Consider the following 21,206-nt stretch of genomic DNA (forward strand, 5'->3'; position numbering starts at 1 on the left):
TGGTTTCATTGGTAAGGCATAAGGCAGCGCTCCCTTCGTGAGCGGAAAAAAAAAAACATTTGCTCATCATAGTGGTCGAAGGCGAGCTCGTGTCTCGTGTCAATGCACCTTTGGTGAAAACATTTGGCTTACTCTTCCGAGAATCTCCTACATCACTATGTAAGATTCCGAGTTGGTCCCCACTCATTCACGCTTAAAATGGAATGATTCTTCTATTTTCATATTTCATCCTTGAAATGATATAGTTATTGATGTTTATACCTGCGGTGCTTTTTCGTCTACATGGTCCTCCACGCGCGGGATTTCCGCGAGCTCCGCGCTGACCGTGGTCGGTGCGCTGTCGTCGTTCTTTTCTTCGTCGTCGCTGGGCGGCTTGTAGGTGACGAGAGCGAGGATGATGCAGAGGATGGAGAGGCCCTTGGCGGACTGGGGCATGATGAGGGTGTAGCGGCTGAAGTCGGCGTTGTTGTAGAGCCAGCAGGTCCGGCTGTCATCACACTCCTCCTCCTCCCAGATGAGACAGGTGCGGTCGATCAGCGAGCCGAAAATGATTGGGCCTGGAATGGAGCCTAGTATATAAGTCCCCCCAAGAGTGAAAGAATGACCGGAATAACAAAACATGCCATTAGGGAAATCATGAAAAGAAAACACAGCAAACAACATAAAAACTGCAAAAAATGCAACGATATACATCAACGTCCCACTTATTCAAGTTTATCTGATAAAAACGGGTTTTGCAATGGCTGAGATATACAAAAAGCAATTTGAAAGTAAAAAAGAATGTGGTCTAATAAAAGGTGGGACCCACCTTTTATTAGGACCTCTTCGTTTTTGGATTATCTCAGCCATTTGAAAACCAATTTTCATCAAATAAACTTCGAATTCCTCTTAGGATTGCATACTCTTGAATATGTCATATAAATGGTTTCTAGTTAAAAGTAGAAATAGTTATAAAAAGTTACACTTTAAATCCCAATCTGTCTCAAAACTATGCCATCCCTTTAACGGCACGATCTATTGAATCTTAGTCTCACTGTTTGAAAAGATAGACACATGTGGGTGACCCACACATAAACTTTGACTTACCTAAACATCTGTAAATGACGGACTGAACACCCAAGGCGAATGTCCTCTGCGAGGGAGCGACACATCTTTGAGAGAAACGCACAAACAGACAAACAAACAGGCAGAAAAAGAAACAAACGGAAGAAAAGAAAACAAGATTGTATCAAATAGCTGTAAAAATTTCACGTCATTTCATCAGAAACAGCCGTCCCAAGAATATATTATTTGTGTTTGATTAATTTGGTGCTTATTTACGTCGAAGTAGGGCAATTTGTCAATCAGTTGCAATAAACACAATTCGCTGAAAGAATTTCACAACTTGCATGAACTTGCATAGTTTATTTGTGTTATTGTTTTGTTTTTGTGTGGGTGCTACGAGTGTTCAAACATTATCATAAGATATACACTGTAAAGTTTTTTGACTGTCAGTTGTAAGGTAGTGATGGAATTGCATTTATGTAATGATTTGGGTTTCTTTTGTCGTTATTCTAAATAATAAAAGCTTTGCGCTTGTCGTCATTTCTCCGCCACGGAACGCGAATCCGCCCCCCCCCCCCCCCCCTCCACACACACACACACACAATAAAGATTACATCAGAAATATGGCTTACTGTATGAACAGAAATCGAGTTGCAAATCATTTGAGTAAGATTTTGATGCAAACTACAATCGATCTAAAGTCTCTAATTTATGAGGTGATAGATACATTTAGGGGCAGGGAGGTTTCAGAGGCTTTGCAAACGTCAAGAAATTTTGCATGGTTGACGAGTAATGTCTCCCAAGATCAGAACATAGTGTATGAAATCTTACAATAATAATTATACACTTCAGGGCTTTTTAAGATAGAAATGAAAACTAGTCCTATGTCGTCTGAGATATGCGCTCCCCTTTTGTGCCGAGAATAACGGTTGGATTTTTTTTTTTTTTTAGGTCCAAACAAATCCACTGGGATTCCGCAATACTGTTTTCATCATAAAGAAGTTTCCAGTTTTATCAGTTTAACGAAAGGTCTGATGAATTACCTATCTCTACAATATACCGGCTTTTATGGAATCTAATTTTGATAGTTCCAAAAGGGACACACGAACTTTAAAGACATAATTTACCATTTGCAGATGAAACAAAAACCGAGCATTATTGCTTTAAAATAATTCTAAAATGTGAGTTGGGGATAGAAACAACCACTGTAAAAATCTGAATCCGTATAATCGATGTTAAGTGTTGTTAAATAAACAAAATGTGAACAATAGTTATAATAAAAATGTTTCCAGAATAAACCGTCTACAGTTACGGATTATTGAGAAATACACTTTTTACAATTTTTTTTTTGTGTATTATGCAGATAGGTCCCTGGGCTGCCACGTGCTGAAGCTTTTGCTTATAGTGACAGTCCTTCTTCCGCATAATTTCTCAGATGATTATTTGGAAAATTGGTAATACGATTTATATTTTGTTAATGAAATTAATTTACACATCGACTTTTCTTCTTTGAATCATGTACTTGTAATCTGCTTACTGATATTCCATGTGATATTACTGAAAATAATCTTGATTTATGTATGAAATTGTGTTGGAAGAAAAATCAAACAAACAAACAAACAAACACTGATATCATATCATAATATGCACTTATATGGTAGGATGTTTTGTGACGCAACAGACCTACACATATGCATCAAATGTGATATTTTGAACATTTTTTAAATCACTGCTCCATATAAGGTAAACAGGACCTTTGAAGCAACACTTTAGTTGGGTGTGTGTGCTTACCTTAGCGTGGCGGTCAGTTGAGGAACCGCTATCATAGACGTGACCGTGATAAGAAGAAAGGCTATGACGACAAACATCGTTTGTGACTGACAGCTGTATTCACACCGGCCCCCTGTCCCGTGGCCGTACCCGACCGTCTCGTTGGCGGCTGAAGGTATGCAAGCGCAGTCGTAGTATGTCTGCGGGATGTATCAAAAATGACGTGCAACATGGTCAAAGGACGTTACAAACCACCCCTGTCACACACACAAACAAAAATAAAAAAGACCATAACTACCACCACCACCACAACAACAAACAAACAAACAACAACAACAACAGTAGTAGTATAGCAGTAGCAGCAGCAGCAACAACAACAACAATAGCAAATCTACGGTAGGCTCGATATAACAATCGAATGTAGGCTAATAGAATAAAATGAAGGTGTTATCAGTCTGTGTGTTTTGGTGTATATAATATAATATAATAAGAAATTTCCTTTACTTTTGCAAAATGACACAATGTTAGTAGTATAGGTGTACGTATAGCGTCATAAAAATATGATTCATATTTCTATTGTTCTAGAACAAAAGAAATATGAAAAGACAAAAGAATTATGAATTATGAAATATGGATTATGATATGATTTATGATAAAAATATGGATTATGATATGATTTATGATAAAAATATGGATTATGATATGATTTATGATAAAAAGATGGATTATGATATGAATTATGATAAATCGATGAATTATGATAATAGATATGAATTATGGATATTTGCATAACAATAGAAATAGGAAAGAACAAAAGAATGTATGAAATATGAAAAATGAAAGATGAATATTCATGAGATATGAATTATAGATATTGACGATGGATGATGATTATGAAATATGAATATTTATGGATCGATATGAAATATGAAGAATGAATTATGAAAAATATGCTATTGTTTTAAGAATCCGCGTCATTGTTTCATCATATTCTTTTGTTCTCACATCGAGAGATATTTTCGAATGCAATGGTCGAAATGGTCATAATGACGATTGCAATCGTATGCATGACATTTGTTTGATTTGATGACGTCACTCCGACAAGTTCGGACCTGTCCTCTGACCAACGCTCGCCCGATCGATAACAAAAGAACTTTAAAAATAAAGAAATACATAAAAATGGGACTCGAGCCCGTGACGAGTTCGGACGTGCCCTCTGACCGCCGCTTGCGCAATCAAAGACAAAAGAACTTATAAAATAAAGAAATACATAAAAATGGGACTCGAGCCCGTAACGAGTTCGGACATGCTCTCTGACCGATCCTTGCACAATCACAGGGTAATGTATACAAAATGGAGAAATACATAATGACAACAGAAATATTAAAAAGTATGACATCATCGCATAACTTTGGAAAGCGACGTACAGTTACTAAGAATAGTTTCGGAATGGGGATATAAAAACTCAGCTCCGAAAAGAACGGAGCATTCGAATACCCTGAAGGAATTGCTACGTGAAAAGCTGTCAACATGTTCTCATACTACGGCAATGCCTACGATACTCGTTCAACGGCAGCACTGCCAGGCATGGATAACGAAGCCAGCAGAGGTGAGCTTCAAATAGACACTATGGCCAACTCCGAACCAGTCGGGATAATGGAACAAGAACAACGTCGCGATCGTGATTTTAGGGGAGATGGCAATACAATCAACGCGTCTGGAAATGGACAAATTGACAAAGACAAGACAGCGTCTGGAACCGACGAGGCAGGTGTCTGGAACACGAGCAAAATGGGTACAAATTGTGATGGCTACGACGTATGCAAATTCCCCATTAACACAACGCCGAAGAAAATCAGATACGTAACGGTCAAAGTCTTCAAGGAAAATGTCTACGTTGATATCCGAGAATTTTTCACATTGGGAGGCAAGCATTTTCCAACCAAAAAAGGCATAACGCTACCGGTCGACGATTTCAAAAAGCTGCAAATGATATCAAAGATCCTGAACGCTGCTATCTACCGTGCACGCTACCAACAGCGCTGAAATTGTCCCGATAGCCGTCAACTAGACCGTCTGATTCAACGTCAACTAAGAGAGATCCATAATGGGAATGCGTCGAAGGAGGTGCAAATGCTTTCAAAGAGTTTGGACACCGCCTTCTACTGTCCGGCAGTGAGCGTTACATACAACACAACGTGTCTGGACTTGACCTTTGATGCGTCGAGACTGTTTCTTTCAAACATCATCAACTTCGTCTAGCCTTATTATGTGAAGGGACTATCCGTTATGAAACGTAATCCTTCATTCCTTTGAAGTTTTGCCTATAAATAGGGAAATCACCATCAACTAAGCAGTTTCGAGAGCCAACTCGAGGGATTGTGGTCATGCCGTTGCTCTTATAGCTGAGAACCATGTCTTCTCAAGAGTCACAGTCTCATTCTCAGAGAACCTCTAATTTCATTTCACAGTTAAAGAGTTTGTTGAGTTCAGCGTATAATTCGTTAACTAGCTCGCAAGTACAGACAACCGTCGACAAGGCCGTTGCCGAACTACAAGGCCATCTCCATTCTCCAGCCACTCCAAAGGGTCGAGAAAAGTCATCCTCGGTAAGTGAACGCAATACTAATCATTCGAGAGATGTGGGTTTAGATAATAGTAGGAGCGGGAGTTCCCCGAATGTCCCTGCCAACCAAGATATTCCGGGCCCGTCTCATCACCAAGGCCCTGGCACAAATTACAAAAGAAATCCTCGCGATGCACCGCCACCGCCGGTGAATTACTTTTCTTCGAGCGATGAGGAAATGTTTTCTTCTCCCGAAACGAAAAAGAATTCAAATAGGAAACGTTCAGGAAGCATTGGGAATCAGAGAGGGGGGAACGTGCAAAAGAGGGGTAAAAAACGGGTCAAGAGATCTTCCGAGAAAAATGAAGAGGGAAACCCAAAAAAGAAAAAATCGAAAGAAAATCACATTCCAGCGGAAGAGAATGAAGAAGACATGTTTTCGGACATTTCAGCTTCACTTCCCTCATCCCCCACTTGGGAATTCATAGATCAAAGAATGTCTAAGAGATTTGGGGTGAGGGAAGTGTGGTATGACTTCAAAGCAAACACAAAAGGTATTTCTAACATACGGGATATGATTGACTACATTCGCTCATCGCTCGATGAACTGAAATCCTTACTCGTGTCTAACACTTCAGAGCGCGATTACATGCGTCTCGTATTAGTTTCGGAACAACTCAACGTTCCGATCGCTTTCCCTTGGGCCCTGGTAAGAGATTTTGACGTAGAACTGATTCTAGAACGAATCGAGCAAGTGTTGAATAGCAACCAAGACTTTTTCATCAGTCCGGGATTCACTATAAGATTCCATCATGTGGTGAATCCCGCCGGTGGACGGGCGTCGAAATTCGACGGCCTTCCATCGCGTCTCGCGGCCCTCAAGAAGAAGTCGATAATCACAGTGCCGAGGGACGAAGATAACCTATGCTTTGCAAAGGCAATTGTCATTGCAAAACTGCGAAAAGAAAACGATAGGAGATACAGACTGTGGTCAAGAAATGACCGTAATACCACGACAAGACTCCGAAATGAGGCGCGGGAATTACACAGGTTGGCAGGGGTACCTGAGGGAGAAGTAGATCATTCACAGTATGACTCCTTTCAAAAAGTGCTCCTTCCAAAGTACAAACTGGTCATTTATAGAGGACGATATGAAGAAGCGTTAATCTACAGCGGTCCTCAGGCTTCTGATACCATTTATCTCTATCTGTCAGACCGTCATTACGACGTGGTTGCCAATCCATCGGCGTTCCTGTGCTCCAAATTTGTTTGCGACGAATGTCACGAAACATATCGCGATCCCAGATATCACGAGTGTTGCCACATGTGTCGCGATTGTCAATCGACCGATTGTGATCGCGATAGCTTTGGTGAAACCGATCGCACGCTAGTATGCGAGAAATGTAACATGACGTTTCTAACCGTGAAATGCTTTCGAGCACATACTGTGAAATTATTCAACGGTAAAACAGCTTGTCAGAGGAATTTCAAATGTAACAAATGCAACAAGGTCTTTGACACGGATCTTGTTGATGGCGATTCCAAGAAACACAATTGCAACGAAATGAAATGCAATGTTTGTAAGCTTGTGGTCGACGGAAGGTATCACGATTGCTACATGCAAGTGACGAAAGAGAGTCCCTTCCACTCAAAAAACGTCAAGAAAAGTGAATCAAACCCTCCTCAACAAGATCAAAAGTGTGAAAGTTCTGAAAGTGACTCGCAGTCCCAAGACAGAAAAGCTAAGAAATCTCCTACCAAGTATATATTCTTTGATTTTGAGTGTACTCAAGAGACAGGCTTACACATACCAAATTACGTGCACGCAACATGGGAATGCACGAATTGCATGGATAGGGAAATGTCGGCAGACACCTGCTGCGAACGATGCGGCCCTCCCGAAGACCGTGCCATAACATTTCAGGGAGCGAATACCCTTGATCTTTTCACAAACTGGTTGTTTTCTATGGAAAATCACAACTCGGTAGCAATCGCACATAACTCAAAGGCGTATGATTCGTATTTCTTACTAAACAAACTAATAGAACAAGGGATCGAACCCCACGTAGTGATGAATGGCGCTCAGATCATAAGTCTCGAAACACGGGAGCCAAAAATTAAGGTTAAAGACTCTTTAAATTTCTTTCAGATGCGGTTGGCAAAACTGCCCAAAACATTTGGCTTGCAGGAAATGAAGAAAGGTTATTTTCCCCATTTTTTCAACACTCCCGATAATGCCAATTATGTAGGATCACTGCCAGACAAACGTTTCTATGGCGTGGATTCCATGATGAAAGCAGACCGAGAACAGTTTAATACTTGGTACGATGAGCTCGCGCTAGCCAATTATGTCTTTAACTTTCAGGAGGAAATAAAAGCCTACTGCGAGAGTGATGTCAATATCTTGCACCAAAGCTGCAAGATATTTAGAAGACACTTCAAAAGTGTGAGCGCAACAGAGGCTAATCCCGAAGGAATAGATCCATTCATGCGCTGTCTGACGCTTCCCAGCGCGTGCAATCTTTTGTTTCGAACGAACTACCTTAAGCCCAAGACAATCGCGCTCATTCCCCAGGAAGGGTATGGAAAGGGGAAAAGACAGTCCTCCTTAGCCGGAGAGTGGCTTCATTTTGAGGCACAGCTTTCAGGATTTCACATTCGACATAGTTTCAATGGTGGGGAAAGAAAAGCACACGGACGTTTCGTAGATGGCTATGCCGAAAAAGATGATGAAAAACATGTTTGGGAGTTTCTCGGGTGCTTTTATCACGGGTGTCGCGAATGTTACGGTCCCAGTGTCGAAAACCCAAAGCTAGGCAAAGCAATGGGTGTACTGTTTAATGAATCCATGAAACGTCTTGATGCGCTCAAAGAGAATGGATATATTGTACACTATATTTGGGAATGCGAATGGAAACAATTGCGCCAAATGGCTGATGTACATCCACACATTGCACACCTTCAAATGGCTTTTAATCAACAATTAAATCCACGTGACTCGTTCTATGGCGGGAGAACTGGAGGGTGTTCGCTCTTCTACGAGGCGAAGCCCGAAGAAAAAATCCTTTACTATGATTTCACCAGTCTTTATCCCTTTATCAATAAGTTCGGCAAATATCCTGTCGGCCATCCCAGAATTATCTATTCTAACAACTCAGCGCTGGTTTTGACAAAGCGCGTTTGTTTCAGATTTGGTCTCTCAGCAAATTTCCCCCACAGCACATTAACAATGCCCTTGGCAATGGCGCGTAAACCGGGGTTTTTCGCGATGTTTTTAGAGTCTAATTGAATTCCCTCATGGGCCAAATAATCTCGAATGTATTTTTCACGTTCTTCTTCAGTACTGGCATGGGCGGGGTAGCCTGAGGTTTCCTGCTTTATTTTCATAAAGCTGTCTATATACTTGTAATTCGATAGTCGATAAATGGGGTTATTTATTCGTAGACCTTAAACCAGACACGCCGGAAGAATTTCGTCTCAGAACGAAAATATTTCCCGGTGAAGTTCAATATGTATATGTTCCTAAGATATAAATTGTCGCGTTCGTGTATTAAGTCATTTATTAGTTAAAAATGTCGCGCCGAGTGAAGACCCACGCAGTCCTGCTCAAGACCCTCGCACACTGCTCTCCTGATCAACGGAAACTTCTCATCAAGACAGCTAACAAGAACTTCATTGACGCCATCTGTGAATGTGTTTTGAACGTGATCTGCGGTAATGTCAAGCTGTCGCAATCCCACAAGAAAACTTTGACTAAGCACAAGCGAAAACTCCGTAAATTAGCGGATCGTCGTACATCTCTGGCAGAGAGAAAACGAATCTTAAACCAACGCGGAGGATTCATTGGTCTCATTGCCAGGTTGATCACGCCTGTACTCGGAACTCTCGCTTCTAACCTCTTTGCATCGCCAAAGTAGACACTGTATAGAGGTACCGCGTTGATAATGGAGAATGCGCGCAAGATGGTGCTTGTGCCACAAACTATGCTTCATTCTCTCAAAAGTCAATCTTCATCACCTACAGAGCAGCGAATCAACGAATTGGACGATCAGATTCGTTCGGTGTTGGACAGGCCCGATCTACCAGAGTATGACAAGGCGTTGTTGTATTCGCAATACTTACAGCGGTTTTTGAAAGCGACGGACAACGTTAAGAAGCCATTGTCTATTGAAGTCGTTAGCGACAGCTCAAGAGACAATGACAGCACGCATCTAGTAACTCATGGACAGAGGGTCGCGCCAAAATCTGAGGACGCAGTGGAGCGTGACATCTTGCAGCACGTGCCTAAGAATTTTGTGAAAAGAGCTTCGCAGTTGCTGGAAAAGATGAAAAGGTGCGACGATGTGGGATGGACGGACAAAGGGGAGCTGATTGTGAGCGGGGAAAGTGTGCCTGGCAGTAACATTTGCGACTTAATGTACGACATTTTCAGAGAGCGAAGTGGTTATATTCCTACTGGTAGTGAACATTTTATTCGTGCGCTGGCTCGTTTGAACATTCCAGAGACTGCGTTGACCAATCTCAGCCGACGTGACCAACTTCAACGTGTTAAGAGGGGGAAAGATTTGGAGACCCCGATTCATCGTCGTTTAGATTCTCCAGACCCCAAAATGTACACAACCCCTACTACAACTAAAAGTTATACACGTACAAGGCGTACAAGAGCTAGTGATGCTAATGGTTCTCAAACCCCAAAGTGGCAATCTTTTTAAAATACGGCTTAAACGGTATGACCACAATCCTCGTTAACCCGAGCTGTTCTCGTTAATTCGTGTAATGATTTTATTGTATGTTAATTTACTACTCTTCTATTTCAAACAGTTATGTACAATTTTAAATAGTAGCCCTTACCATTATGATCTGCGTGTTGATCTAGGTGGGTGTTGAAGTACGCCATCGATGTTGCGTATGGGGTGATATGAAAGTGTGTACACAAGCATTTACATACTTAATATGTATCATTATATTTTACGAACGATGATTTTTTGATTGTATTAACGTTAACATCGTTACATATCCCCAACCAATTATTTCATCAGGTGACCCGCAATGTGTATATAAGATTGTACGGTCTATGTTCAGATGTGAAGGAGTGTATACATACATAATATTCTGTTTGAATGTATTTGAAATTTTGATGCTAGCTGTTCTTTTGAATTTGTCCGCATGATATAGCGATTGACTATACTATCTTAACGTTTCTCCACTTCAACATTTCATCGTCTGAACATTTCGACTAGTTGCTATGTAAATATTGTAAATATAAGTTCGCGTGACGTTTGATTTTATCTGTGGTGTTTACCGAATGTGTCATACATTTTATCTCCTGGCGTAGTTGTACATAATATGTCTTACTTCATGAAACGATGTAAATAGTCAAATCCTGCCTGGTTTATGCATTAGTACATTCAGTGGTGAAAGTAGTTGTTTTTATTATTATTCGTAGTTAATTCCATAAAGACCGTCATATTGTACATATATCCACCACTTCGACGTTTCGTCGATTCGTCATTTCGTCATTTCGTCATTTCGTCATTTCGTCATTTCGTCATTTCGTCATTTCGTCATTTCGTCATTTCGTCATTTCGCTGTTTTAAATCTGTGCATGTAACGCATGCAAATTTCTTTTTTTTTAATGTCTGTTTACCTAGAATTAATAACTTTGACGAAACGGAAATACACTGTAAAATGTCTCACGCAGATTCTGCAGATTGATGACTACATCACCTCAATGGTTTATAAGTTGTTAATTATTCTTTCATCACCATGTATGATTTAAGCCATGCTTGAACATCGAAACATAATTGAATAATGTATTGTATTTTTTATATGAGGAATAGTTCTTTACGTATCCAGTGGAAATGTATATAGTTTGTTCGTTGCACGGTGTAATGATTTTTTTCTCACAATCACAAAACGTAGAAGGAAGCAAAGAAAAACAAGTACAACAAGGAGTAATTTATTTACATATTTATAGTCTGTTGTTTTATTGGAGAAAATAAAACGGGTACCACGTACAATATTCTTACGATACAAAACGCACTCGTTACATCTTATTTTTGTTTTGTCCTGTGTGATATGTGTTATACAGCGTGACTGAGGAAAAGAGAAGCGAGAAAGAAAACGAAGAGCGAAAGAGAAAATGAGACATATACTCGTAACGAAAATAACAAAGTGTGTATTACTATGAAGAACGAAACCCAGCCCAAGTTTAATCTAATATATATATATATATATATATATATATATATAGGTTACCTAATTTTACAAAGTATTCAAGCGGTTGTTACGCTAGGTACGCTAACCTAAGTAATATATGGTCTATGAATTGTAAATGATAATATATTCCATTGGTAACAAACTGTCACAATCACTCAACGTTTCGACATAAAGGTACAAACTTAATTCTCTTATTTTCAAACTAGCTTTCCCAGACATGAAAGAACATATATTCATGATTTGGAGTTATATGATATATATATATATATATATATATATATATATATAATAAAAGAGAGAGAGAGTGAGGGAGTGAGAGAGAGAGAGAGTGAGTGAGAGAAAAAAGGTAATAGTACAGGCTTGCACATACGATATATACAAATTACTACTAAGTTAAATACTGTTAGATATCTAGCAATCCACATCAAGAGAGAAGTTTACACTACGTTATACACGCTATTACAATATCTTCTTACAAACTATCGAAGCTACGTGCGATTTGTAATAGAGTAAAAGATGTATCATGAACACGATGGGAAACATCAGAACGTCGATTAAACCAATCATTCACTCTCTTATCATTTCTCGTATAATCCTTGCCAAACACATTTAATACACTTCGAGTTGTTTGACCCCCTACTCGTTTCGTCACGTAATAGATACAATATTGTCCGCAAACTGTGGATACAGTTCCTTGTAGCCGTTTGGAATTAGAGGACCATGCCGAGGCATTATTGTCCAAAAACTTTACAAAGTCAAGACTGTAAGTTAAGGGTTCATATCCGTAAGAGTCAAAGAATTCGCCTTTTCCGTTGCAAAAGTAGAAAGCCACCCAGTGTGTTCCTGGTTTATCGCTAGGATCGGTATTCGCGATAAAGCACTGCTTCGCCCCACTAATTGATCGCGGTAGACAATTTGACGCATATACTCCTTTGAAATAGGGCTTGACAATAGGATCGTTCTCTAAGAAACGTTGAATCTGCGATGTATCCATAGTCGATTAGAATATTTCGGCAGTCGGTTGTCCGGAAGAGGTTTTATTGGTAATCGTAGATGATGTTTCTGCTTTTATCAATCTGAATCAGTCCCTGTCCTTCCGAGTAGACGATACAGTTGACGGTGTTTGGAATGGCCACGTCGAATTGTAGCTCTAAGCGCAGATTTCCTTGCTTGATGAGATTCAAGTGACATCCGTCAGATAGGTCGGGCGTGAGGTCGAATGCCAAAAGGGTATAACCTTCGCAGTATTCTTCTCGATTGATGTTAATTCCCTTGTCTACAAACAGTCGGTTGGTTCCCATGAATAGTGAATTGTAAGCGTGAATGTAACTTTGTCCAGCTCCCGCTGCAAAGCTAGGACGTAATGGTCTCATCGGCACCGTTTCTCCGTCAATAGTGAGGGAGATGAAGTTGAGGCGTAAATGTTTAAAGTTGAAGGGGTTCTTGCCAAAAGTACCGTTAAAGGCGTCTGTGTCAACGAATCCTACGACCACCCGATTTGGTAACTGTCCGTGAAATAGATTGTCTTTATTAATCGACATGCTTCCTGCAGGAATGGAAAAGGACTTCACGTCTACTTTGTTGACGGGGTATTTCGCGGTTGTCTTCTCCAAGGCCTTGGCGTGGTTTAACATGATGGTAGGACTGGTCTTTACTCTGCGAACGTAGAGGGCAGCAGATTCTATTTTAATTTTATATCGGGCATTCTCCGTCGAAGACAGAAGACAAAATGCGTCTTTGCTACGATTTAACTTGATTTTCAAATCAACCCCCGGGAGTAACAGTCTTTCTTGAAAAAAAATGTCGGCGTAAATCGGACCAAGTAGAGAAAGTAATTTACTCTCGACGATGAATCCATGTCTTTTCGCCAGACCGGGATTAGCTTCTGCAGAGCTTGCCAGCGGGTTAACGACATCCATTTTCCCCGCTTTGTCCTTGTAATATAGCTGTTGAGTGAGTTGAGACTCTTTGGTCTCTCCTCCATAGTGCAGCAGAGATTCGATGTACGCTCTGTAAGGGTATGTATTCGACGGCTGAGACACTAGTTTTTCATTGAGCATGATATCAACTTGTGCAAAGAGAGATGGGAGAAACAGGTTTACGGGACCAACTGGGGCATCAGCTGGTAAAGCCGTGTTATCATTGTTCGTAACTTTGACTGTCACTTGAAGCATGGTCTGAGAGAGGTCCAAGTATTCTTCCGACGTGCCGGACACGTTGAATTCAATGGGCCCTTCATCGGTGATGCTGCTAACGGGGTGATATTCTACCCATGGTCCTTTGACGATGCTCATTTGAGTGTGTGGTACCGTGAACAAATCCAATTCGGACTTGCAGCAGACATCGCTCTTGTCGTGTAGAAGCGCCATGTTCAGCAAAGACAGCAAGGAGTGTATGAGACTGGTAAACGAATAGTCCGAATTAATCGAAGATGTCGCGCAAGCGAGCTCTTTTCGCTGGAGAATTTCGAGACCGAATGATACGCTTCCTTCCTCGCCTCCTTCTTTTAACTCTTCCTACAACTACTAATCGCGCTCCTCCAGTCTGATTCCCAATTTTTTTCTTTACTGCTCGAACAGTCTTTGAGGCCAGGTGTTTTCCCGCCCGAGCCACATTTTTTCTAGTTGCGCTTTTAAAAGATTGTCCGTTGATGGTGTCCTGAACAATGTTCATGCCTGTATGCATAGCTTCTTTTCCCAAAGCAACAGCCCCTCTTTTTAAGAGAGGAGTTGCGACTTTGAAGAGCCCCTTCACCAGACTACCCAGCCCGTGTCCTCTCTGCATGGATGCCCCGCGGAAGACGGGTAATCCCGAGCCATATTGGTCGTGAAAAATCCTTGCCGGTGCGCGAAATACCACCATAGTTGGACGTATCGCTGTGTAAATTTAGCGTCCAGCTAGTTCGTAGAGCGCTCTCTAAAGTGTAACTTCACGATCACTTTCCCGCGTTCAAATGGTACCACTTCACCCGATTCGGTTGTTAATATAATCTCTATCGTTTCAAAATTGTAAAGCTTAAGAGGGACGTAATGCGGAGTGATATAGGTATTGACGATATTATCGCGATCCTTGTCCGGAATGACTGCTATCGTCCTCAGTAAAGGTACAGCAGCGTCACCTACGTGTTGAAACTGAACGATATCAGAATAGACATAAAATGTATGAAATTTCATGTGTACATCCATTGGCATGGGACTCAGTGTTGATTCCGTGAGATGGCATTCCCCTTCAAACCCGAGCATCATAGCCAAACCACAGGGAATGAGGAGCGCCGTATTTCCTTCTAATCGGATGAAACATTTTCGTTGGGTCCTCTTGTAATAAAATGTGATGCTTTTACGTAATTTTCTCCGGAACTGTTCGTTGATCGAGTCAATGAGTTCCTCTCCAGAATTATAATATCCCGCAGGAATCTCAATTTTTTTCATCAATGGAACAGCGTCGTCCTCTACTTCATTATCGTAAATAGTGAGGGTGTTGTTATCATGTCGTACATTATACCACGTGCACTGAAATTGAACTTCTGCCAACCCCACCTCGTAATCTTCGTTGAGTGAGAGAGGTGCGTGAAGCCGCGTCGTAAACTGACACGTTTTGTTATTTGGATAGTACGACATGGAACTATTACTGGGCAGCGTCACGTAAAATTGAGAAGCCATGTTCGATCAGCCTCTTCTCCTTTGTTCAAAGCGAAGAATGATAACGAGAGTAACGTGAATCGTGTTTTTAACGCGGAGTTAAGTGTCGAACCCAACTATCAAATTCTTTGCCATACCCTGACCAACGAACTAGGTATTCTTTCTGCCCATTGCGCATGCGCGTGCGTAAAACCTTGTCCACGTTGTAAGTAGTCTCCTTGTCTTTCGAAACTCTTATCAATTCCCTTTCATAGAACGTACCCTTCACTCGTTCCCCGTTGTAATCCTTTATTCTGTAGACAGGTACCCTCCTATTGACGCGGGAGCTGATTGTAAAGACCTCCCTCGAAAAATTTGCTTCGTAACCCTTTTCGAACTTTAGTTTGCTTTTACTAATACGAACTTGATCTCCGATTTCATACTTGAATCGTGGAGCTGTACGCTTCTTCCCTCGCATTGCCCTACCGTAGAGACTTTTTATGGCACGCTTTTGATTCTCAATATTCACGTCTTTTGGTTTCATGCCAATACTAGAATGAATGGTGTTGTTATAGCCTTTGACCAAATCTTTTATTACACCGAGATACCTGTAAGTGTTTTTGAATGTGAAGAAGCGCCACATTTTTGTTCGCAGCGTTCTATTGAATCGTTCAGCAACGCTGGCTTTGGTTTCATTTTCTGTTGTGTAGAAGTGAATGCCTTCTTTCTCGAGATATTTCTGAAAATGTCTGTTTGTGAATTCCGAACCTTTGTCTGTATGTAGCATTACAGGCACTCGGCCCTCTTTCAAGATGCTTTCGAATGCCCCGACAATGTCTTTTGATTTTTTGTTTTTTAAAGGAACCACCCAAGCATATTTCGACAGTACATCTATACACGTCAGTAAGTAGCGATAACCATTATTAAACCTTTTCAAATTTTGAACATCTACAAGATCAGCCTCCCAGATTTCGTCGATTCCTCTCACTTTCACAACATTTCTCTTAAATGTCTTTCTCGCCGGTGCGTGCATTGTATACGCATCTTGTTTCGTTAACCAGTCTCTGACACCCTGCAAGCTCGCTTTTTCAGTTTCCACCTCTCTCACCGCATTCCACAACTTACTGACACCACCGAAACTAGCTGGATGTTGAGGATCGTAATAGATTTCCTCTAACGCTCTCTCAAATGAATTAGACATTATTCGTCTCAGCAACCACACACTGCAGAAGCAAACATCAGAAATGGCATTCCTTTCACGTTGCAATGACATAAAAGGCATCAATGATAGACAAGGTAACGAGTAAAAAAAATCATTTGAAAATGAAACGCATCATTTATTGTACACGCATACACACAGTGCAGCGAATTTCGTTGCTTGAATCAATTCACATTCTATTAACATCTACATTCCATACATTATACAACATATACAGACAAAAATGTAAAACGTATCGCGACATTAGTCCAACAGTCATTTTCGGAGCGTGTTCCGACCAGCGCACTTTGTAGCGTTTGAGTCCTTCCACGAATTGCGCGCGAAATTCCTCTTTCCGCTCGTCCGGTATGCAGGCATATTGGTAGATGTTGACAAAATAGCATAGAGCCATCAGCGAACGTTTGTACTTGTTGGGATGATTGGGGTTCTCTATACAATTTTTGAGCAGGGCCTCTATACAATCGTCGAACCTCTCATTGCCTCGAAGCTTGATTCGTCGCACACGGGAAAATTGTTCCTCGCTTGCAATTGTCCGACATGCGCGTAAGATTGTCTCGGTGTCTACGGCGTGAAAGTCGGAAGGAAATGTGTCCTTTATCACCGTTAATAGCAGTCGTTCGTCTAAAGCACGTTCCACTGAGGGTCCGTCAAGACAATGTCGGGCAGGCCGGTCTCGAGCCCCAAGGCCCTGTAGACCACTCTCACAGCGGCCTCTATCCCCTCCACGTGTCTCCCTATGTTGACTCTTCTTTGTTCCAGCTGCTGTTGAGTCTCTCCCCTCAGAATAAATTTGATGTACTCCAGGAAAAAACCGCACTCGACGAGATCTGGTCTCATCCAGAGCACCCTGCCAACGTAAGGGTACACTCTCTCCACAGTCATTGGGTCCAAATGATGAACCGCCTGGAACACTTTGCGCTGTGGATCTTCGGGAGTACCGTCTATTGGAGAATCTGGCACGTTTTGCACCCGTTTCAAGACTTCGATGAGAGTTAGATACTCCGTCAACATCAGCAAGTCCACCTTCTCCACCGTCCTCTGCATTTCGGGACACCAGGTGTTGGCGATATTCGGCTGAGACATTCTGTAACATGTGATGCTCTCGGAAGGTTTCAAATTGAAATGTGTCCCTCTCGCATGTTCTTCGAGTTTTTATTCTTTTGCTTTGCAAAGGACGCCACCATCTCTTTGAATATGTATGAGGCATCTATTGTTTTATGCAGGACGAGTCCGAACCCGTCACTGGCTCCAGGTCCAGTTTATGTATTTCTTTATTTAAAAATTCTTTTGTCTTCGCTCGCGTACAAGCGTGGGTCAGAGGACAAGTCCGAACTTATCGTGAACTTGAGGTCCAGTCTTATGTATTTCTTTGTTTTTCTAGTCTTTTGTCTTTGAGTGTGCGAGCGTCGGTCTGAGGACAAGTCCGAACTTATCGTGAACTTGAGGTCCAGTCTTATGTATTTCTTTGTTTTTCCAGTCTTTTGTCTTTAAGTCCCCGAGCGTTGGTCAGTGGACACGCCCTGACTTTTGTCTTCGATTGCGCAAGCATTGCGCAAGCGTCGGTCAGAGGACACGCCCCCATTTTTATGTATTTCTTTGTTTTTTAAAGTTCTTTTGTTTTCGATCGGGCGAGCGTCGGTCAGAGGACAGGTCCGAACTTGTCGGAGTGACGTCATCAAACAAACAAATGTCATGAATACGATTGCAATCGTCATTATGACCATTTCGACCATTGCCTTCGAAAATATCTCTCGATGTGAGAACAAAAGAATATGATGAAACAATGACGCGGATTCTTAAAACAATAGCATATTTTTCATAATTCATTCTTCATATTTCATATCGATCCATAAATATTCATATTTCATAATCATCATCCATCGTCAATATCTATAATTCATATCTCATGAATATTCATCTTTCATTTTTCATATTTCATACATTCTTTTGTTCTTTCCTATTTCTATTGTTATGCAAATATCCATAATTCATATCTATTATCATAATTCATCGATTTATCATAATTCATATCATAATCCATCTTTTTATCATAAATCATATCATAATCCATATTTTTATCATAAATCATGCCATAATCCTTCTTTTTATCATAAATCATATCATAATCCATATTTCATAATTCATAATTCATAATTCTTTTGTCTTTTCATATTTCTTTTGTTCTAGAACAATAGAAATATGAATCATATTTTTATGACGCTATACGTATAATTTTTTTCCCCTTTCCATACCCTTCCAGGGGAATGAGCGCGATTGTCTTGGGCTTAAGGTAGTTCGTTCGATATTGTTTTATGCAGGACGAGTCCGAACCCGTCACTGGCTCCAGGTCCAGTTTATGTATTTCTTTATTTAAAAATTCTTTTGTCTTCGCTCGCGTACAAGCGTGGGTCAGAGGACAAGTCCGAACTTATCGTGAACTTGAGGTCCAGTCTTATGTATTTCTTTGTTTTTCTAGTCTTTTGTCTTTGAGTGTGCGAGCGTCGGTCTGAGGACAAGTCCGAACTTATCGTGAACTTGAGGTCCAGTCTTATGTATTTCTTTGTTTTTCCAGTCTTTTGTCTTTAAGTCCCCGAGCGTTGGTCAGTGGACACGCCCTGACTTTTGTCTTCGATTGCGCAAGCATTGCGCAAGCGTCGGTCAGAGGACACGCCCCCATTTTTATGTATTTCTTTGTTTTTTAAAGTTCTTTTGTTTTCGATCGGGCGAGCGTCGGTCAGAGGACAGGTCCGAACTTGTCGGAGTGACGTCATCAAACAAACAAATGTCATGAATACGATTGCAATCGTCATTATGACCATTTCGACCATTGCCTTCGAAAATATCTCTCGATGTGAGAACAAAAGAATATGATGAAACAATGACGCGGATTCTTAAAACAATAGCATATTTTTCATAATTCATTCTTCATATTTCATATCGATCCATAAATATTCATATTTCATAATCATCATTCATCGTTCATATCTATAATTCATATCTCATGAATATTCATCTTTCATTTTTCATATTTCATACATTCTTTTGTTCTTTCCTATTTCTATTGTTATGCAAATATCCATAATTCATATCTATTATCATAATTCATCGATTTATCATAATTCATATCGTAATCCATCTTTTTATCATAAATCATATCATAATCCATATTTTTATCATAAATCATAATCCATCTTTTTATCATAAATCATATCATAATCCATATTTCATAATTCATAATTCTTTTGTCTTTTCATATTTCTTTTGTTCTAGAACAATAGAAATATGAATCATATTTTTATGACGCTATACGTACACCTATACTACTAATGTTTCCGTGCAGTTTTGGGCCATATGAAGGTATAAGCTTATCATCACGTTGAATAGACCGATCATCTCGGAATACAAATTTATACTTGATTAGGTTTTTATTTGTCGTATGAAACACTAACAGTGAGTGCTCAACATTAAAACAGACACAGTGCCAAAGCACAGTCATGTGGCTATACTTGGACTTATCTGGGATAATTGCACTTATTGTTGTTGTTTGTTGTTGTTGTTGTTGTTGTTTGTTTTTTTTACTTTTTAAATCATGAAAGTGCTTACCACTGACGAGTCGTCGTCTGAAGAGTTTTTAAACGAGCATCCCGCGTGGCACGGCGAGTAGTACAAAACATCATCATGTCCACATACGGGTTGGAAGTCGTGCGTACATTTACAATCCTCATTGCAGACATTGTCAACCGGGAAATCCTGATCGCCGGACCCGGGGCTGTTATGAGTGGAATTTAGCACGTGAGACACAGACAAGTAAACAGACAGACAGACAGATACATGCATACATATATACAGAACAAAGCATGAAACAAGAGAGAAAGAGAACAAGTTAAACACGTAGGAGGAAAGAAGATAAAAATTAAACAGAAGAAGATATCTTATCATTTATCAAAGTGGAATTAAACAATGTGAAACTTTTACATCCTCCGTTTCAGACCTATAAAGATGCATTTTGCGATAAGAATCAAGGTCTGGCTTTTCCACGGTTATTCAGCATTATTTCTCGTCATCTTTGGACACTAGTGACTGTCCCAGCTTTGAACTTAAGAATAAACCGGAATTTCATCATTATTAATGTCCTTTTTTGTTGCTGTTATAGTGAAAATTTTTAAGGGAGTTGTAATGAGATGGAATGATTATGTAAACTATCACGATTACACGACTCGTCTTCGATTTTCTGTTCATGGGTTTCAGTGTCTGCTGGTTTCTCCATCGAAAATAAACAGACAGAACGGATTATTACAGCCCCCAGGTTGACACAAACTTGTCACTTGTCATCCACCTTGCTTTGATTACTCCTCCAAAGTCCAATGTCCTTAATTTCCTGAAATGTGTCCACCTCTTCTTGCCACTTGTCATGACTGTTTGAATTTGTCCGATATCATCACAATTTAATGAGTTTGACAATATGACAAATTTAAAACGGCTCTGGTTCTGCAGTCGCGATAAAGCCGTCTTTGTTTTTTTAAAATCTAAAGTCGATAGTTAAGTCCATACTTTATTGGGATCTTCCATCTGTTAGAGACTTCAGAAAGATTGTCTTCTGTTTTTTGAGGGGCCCGGGGTATGCCTTGTTATTCTCAGTAGTGGTTGATTTATTGCTGTTCTTAATCCCCCATATTGTACTTGAAGAATGTTTAATGAAGATAATTGTCCGTTTAGTATTTCAAGTAAGCAGTGGATCCTCTGACTAATCATTAGCACACGATAGTAATTA

The 21,206-nt window shown here is 40.4% G+C and overlaps 1 protein-coding gene across 1 annotated transcript in view; it reads right to left on the bottom strand.

The window, feature by feature from the left end:
* Positions 1–21,206, bottom strand: part of LOC139709863 (uncharacterized) — a 61,610-nt gene continuing 40,404 nt past the window's right edge. Inside the window, exons 4-7 of the mRNA XM_071621822.1 lie at positions 20,039–20,204; positions 2,836–3,014; positions 1,087–1,151; positions 1–569 (exon numbers count right to left, since the gene is read on the bottom strand). Of these exons, the coding sequence (XP_071477923.1) occupies positions 256–569; positions 1,087–1,151; positions 2,836–3,014; positions 20,039–20,204 (724 nt within the window). The 3' untranslated portion in view covers positions 1–255. The remainder of the gene's footprint in view (positions 570–1,086; positions 1,152–2,835; positions 3,015–20,038; positions 20,205–21,206) is intronic.

The sequence above is a fragment of the Diadema antillarum genome, unplaced genomic scaffold, assembly GCF_040938485.1.
Source record: "Diadema antillarum isolate AM-2024a unplaced genomic scaffold, OU_Dant_1.0 seq00001476_RagTag, whole genome shotgun sequence".
NCBI lineage: Eukaryota > Metazoa > Echinodermata > Echinoidea > Diadematoida > Diadematidae > Diadema > Diadema antillarum.